At 51.6% G+C, this 4,619-nt stretch overlaps 1 protein-coding gene across 1 annotated transcript; it reads left to right on the top strand.

Moving 5' to 3' along the window:
- The first annotated feature begins 2,012 nt into the window (after positions 1-2,012).
- LOC121602386 (putative serine protease K12H4.7) lies at positions 2,013-4,117 on the top strand. The gene is made up of 7 exons (XM_041931158.1): positions 2,013-2,335; positions 2,406-2,587; positions 2,670-2,905; positions 2,991-3,407; positions 3,497-3,629; positions 3,700-3,869; positions 3,960-4,117. Exons 1-7 carry the CDS (start codon positions 2,093-2,095, stop codon positions 4,064-4,066), a joined length of 1,488 nt encoding a protein of 495 aa, XP_041787092.1. The 5' UTR covers positions 2,013-2,092; the 3' UTR covers positions 4,067-4,117.
- Positions 4,118-4,619: the final 502 nt, after the last annotated feature.

The following is a 4,619-nucleotide window of genomic DNA, read 5'->3' as shown; positions in this document are numbered from 1 at the left end:
AGCTTCCCTTTTTACCAAGCACCAAGCAGCCGAACGCTGGCTCCCGCCTCTTTGTCATTGTTAAGCAGCAACGAGGAAGGCAGCAAACCAAAATAAAGATTCCCACTCGTTCACGCCGGCAAGCGTGAGCGTCTTAAGACCGAGCGACATGCCGGGTGAATGGTTGCCATCACTTAGCCTCCGTTTTGAGGCTCGCGTGCAGGGACCCACACACACACACGCGCACACACGCACACGCACATGCATTGCGTTTGTCAAGGAAAACGGGCACTTTTCACGGCACTCTTCAGTCGGCGCCCATGCTACCAACCCAAGCGCCACGGTGTTCGTTCGCCTATGTTTTATGCAAAACATTATGTAACGATAACGTTGTTCTTGTGTTCTTTCACCCGAAGGAAACGAAGCCTCAGGAATGATGGTGATGTGGGATGGGCGCAGGATGGCTTCACCAGCCCGCTGTCGTCAACCACCGGCACCGTCACAGGGCACGGGAAGTACACATCTCTTCGATACACGGCATCATCGTCACGGCTTTCTCGGCATCATCGTTGCGGAGACGCGGGCGCGTTTTTTACGCGAAAAATTCAATCCCAAGAAACGATGGCAATGTGCGGCGATGTGCCGTGTAGTTTCCGCGTTCGCGTTCAGCGCGCACAGGGGCAACGACATCCAGCTCCCTTGCCCATCTGCAAATATTTTTATCCCATTACCAAAGTGATACAGCGGGCAGGGACGGCGGAAAAGCTCAGTGAAGCTTCACAAATAGGGGGAGCGGGGGGAGGGGGGGGGGAGGGCTTTCTTTTGTGTGCGTTCCTGTCGGTGCGTTCAACTGCCTTTTCGGTTTCGCCGTGTCTTATCGTGCCGCTGAAGACGGCGCAAAGTCTTCGATGCAAATCAAGGCGCTGCTTCTGCTGTGTGCAGGCCACACAGGGAGCAGAGTCAGCAGATTCTACTAAAAGTGGGCAGGTAAAAGAGGGGAGAAACGAAACGGGACGGACGGGTTTTGTCAGCTCCTCTTTTCGTGGCCCTGTCTTCAGATCGTTAAAGAGATAAGAAAATTAACGAATTAATTCCATAATTAGACTCCGTTGTTGGAAGAGGATTTAGCTGAACTGGGGCGGGGCGAGCGGGCTGGCAATGGCACACTAGGAAGATGGGTGTCTGGAGTGGGCGCCTGTTTGGTAATTGGATACGGGGAGCGAACGAACAGTTCGACAAGGCAGCTTGATGGTTATGCTCGTGCAAGCGGAAATGGTTTTCCTTCCGAGTGAATAACCCGCTTGTTCTAGCGAGGATGACAATTGCTGACGGAAGTGTGCTGTGGGCATGTTTTGTGGCCGCGTTTGAAGCACGTGTTTTAGTGTGGTATGTTAAGCGGTTGTTGTGTTTGTGCCGTTTCTAAAGTGCACTTTAAACGAGCACTAGTTATCAGGCGAGATTAATTTTGCATTCCCGGTGGTCGAAGAATTATTTATACGCTTTCCATGCATCCATTTGGTTGCTGTGACAAAGTCGGATGAATCATCGATTGATGTGTATTATTATCGTAATCCACCCGCCGTTTGAAGAGTTGCAAGTAGAATGTGGAGCTATTTTAAGCAGCTGCTTGTAACACGCTACACTTCACTCGAGCACCCGGGAGGAATATACTGTTGGGGACAATACAACTGTTGCGTATTTATGACAATTTAGCCACTCATTCTCCTAATTGTCCAATCAGCGAGATAAACTCACCGCCCCAATCAGTTGTGTGGCGTTTTACAATACACTCGTATGTTCCTATCTTCACCAAACGCGCTATCACTCGTTTGCTCGAACGAACGCGATGAATGAAAACAGACCAATAAGTTTGTCGATTTTCACCGATACGTGATCAATCGAGACGACTATCCGGTTGGATTGGTAGGTGAAGAATGGGATTAAATCACAGTATACGTAGAGAAATCCGTCCGATAAGATTACAACTGCTCGCGAACAGAGCCTGGACCGCAACCTATAAATACGGGGAGTGCGTTCAACGGTGCGGCGAATGCGGTCGAACGTTTAGCTGGGCTGTGGTTGTGTGGTGCAGTGTGTTGAGTATTAAAACGTGATGAAATCTCCGTTGGCCTTGGTTTGCCTGCTGGGCTTCGTGGGCGCATTTGTCCTGGAGCCGCAGCAGCAGCAAGATGGCGTTCAGCGGGTGCTCCGCAATCAGCGGGTATGGGAGCGGATGCACCGAGAGCCTCCGATTCAGGGCGGTTCGCCGTCGCGCAAGGCCGCCCCCGTCGAGACGAAACACATCATGCAGCGGCTGGATCACTTTGACCCGCAAAATGTCAACACCTGGTCGATGGTGAGTGACCGCAGGCAGGCTTCGCACAGCCCTAGGAATGTGCTCTTACTGTTTTTGTTGCTAATTTCAGCGCTACATGGCCAACGGTGAACACTACGTCGAGGGCGGCCCGCTGTTCATCTACGTCGGCGGCGAGTGGGAAATCTCCGCGGGAAGCATCTTCCGTGGCCACGTGTACGATATGGCGGCCGAGCTGAAGGGTTATCTGTTCTACACCGAGCATCGTTTCTACGGCCAGAGCCATCCGACGGTGTAAGTGAGGATGATGACGATGGGTGCGCTTGCTTATCGCGCGCTGGGCATTATCGCTGTTGTTTTGTGGCAATTTTTGCAGCGACCTACGTACTGATAAACTGAAGTATCTGAACATCGATCAGGCGCTGGCGGATTTGGCGCACTTTGTGGTGGAGATGCGCAAGACGATCCCGGGCGCGGAGAAGTCGGGCGTTATCATGATCGGTGGATCGTACTCCGCCACCATGGTGTCGTGGTTCCGCCAGAAGTACCCGCACCTGATAAACGGAGCGTGGGCCTCGAGTGCTCCGGTGTTTGCCAAGGTTGAGTTTACCGGTAAGCAATGGGTGGCTCGCTAGACCTGCCACTACAAACCGTAATGCATCTTAAATCGTGGATTGTTTTTTTCCCGCTCATGCAGAGTACAAGGAGATTGTGACGGAGAGCATCCGACTGGTCGGAGGACAGAGCTGTGCCGATCGTGTTGAGCGGGCCATCCGGCAGACGGAAGAGCTGCTCGACCGCGGGGAGTACGCAAGTGTCGCGCAGCAGTTTCAGCTGTGCAGCGATGTGGATCTGTCCCAGCCGCTGGATCGCATGAACTTCTTCAGCAGTCTGTCGGATGAGTTTGCGGGAGTTGTTCAGTACCACACGACCGGAGACATTGAGGGTGTGTGCCGGGTCATCGAGGATGCCACCATCACGGACGATATGCAGGCGCTGGCCAAGCTTGTGACGGGAGGGTTGACATCGACCAACTGCAACAGCTATGGCTACAAGGCTATGGTTGATTACTACAAAAAAACCGCCTGGAATGAGGGTGCTGCCATGAGCTCAAGTAGGTGTAATCGGAAGCTCGTGTCGATTGAGTGTGTGTATCGTAATGCTACCATTGTTTTCCCCATTCCCCCCGTTGCTGTGCAATAGTGCGCCAGTGGCTGTACCAAACCTGTGCCGAGTACGGATGGTATCAGATTTCGGGCTCGTCTAAGCAGATCTTCGGCTCCAGCTTCCCGGTCGACTTGTTCGTGAAGCTGTGTGGTGATCTGTACGATGGATTGTAAGTGTTGTAATGATAGTGGACGGTTTGCGTTAAGTCACGTTGATTTATGCATCGTTTTGTTCGGTAGCTTCGATAAGACGAGAATGATGAACAATGCCGACAGGACGAACGTCATTTACGGCGGATGGAATCCGGAAGTGACGAACGTCTTCTTCACTCAGGGTCAACTGGATCCTTGGCGTGCGATGGGCATCCAGCAGGATCTGAACGATCAGTCCCCGGCTGTAGTCATTCCAGGTACATATTTGAGAGAGAGAGAGTTTTGATTCACACCAGAGAGTTTAATGCGATAAAATTCAAAAACTGTCCTGTTTCTGCCTTTCCCAGGAGCTGCCCACTGTGCCGATTTGAGCTCAATCACCGCCCAAGACTCGGCTGAAATGCGAGCAGCGAAGGAAAAGATTCTGGAGCTGGTAAAGAAATGGCTGGCCTAAAGCTTCGGTTTGTTTCTTCGTTTGTTTACGGATTAAAACTGTCTGCGTGGACTAGTACGTCGATGTACGGCATCGTTTCGATGAATTTTAATATCACAGTTTGCATGAAGCACCCGTTGAAAGTTCAGGTGATAGGAATTGAATTTTCAAGAGCAGTTTTCCCGAAGCTCCAATCGATGGCAAGCGGTTCGACGTAATCAGGGGATGTATAATTAAATTACACCCATTAATGTCATTTTCTGGAAGTATAGATTCATCAGAATGCGAAGGATTCTCACACCCTTATCGAATCGATTCGGTTTTACGCTAAGAGCAAGAGACCGTTTGGGAGCGAATGGGGGTGCAGAGCGGGACGCTTACAACGGGCTCCCGCATCACGGTCAACGGGCAATTCATTAGCGACCAACGGGGCTCACGGGGCTTTGCGCTGGTCGTGGCCCGATGCCGGTCGTGCGGTCGTGCGCGTTTCCACTTAACAATCGATAAAGGAAAAATTATTCAAATCCCGCTTCTGGCGGATCCGAAATGGAATGATAATTGGGATTTCGGTGTA

Source organism: Anopheles merus, unplaced genomic scaffold (assembly GCF_017562075.2).
Source record: "Anopheles merus strain MAF unplaced genomic scaffold, AmerM5.1 LNR4000434, whole genome shotgun sequence".
Taxonomy (NCBI): Eukaryota; Metazoa; Arthropoda; class Insecta; order Diptera; family Culicidae; genus Anopheles; species Anopheles merus.
Note: the sequence above shows the minus strand (reverse complement) of the source record. Positions and strands in the feature narration are given on the sequence as shown.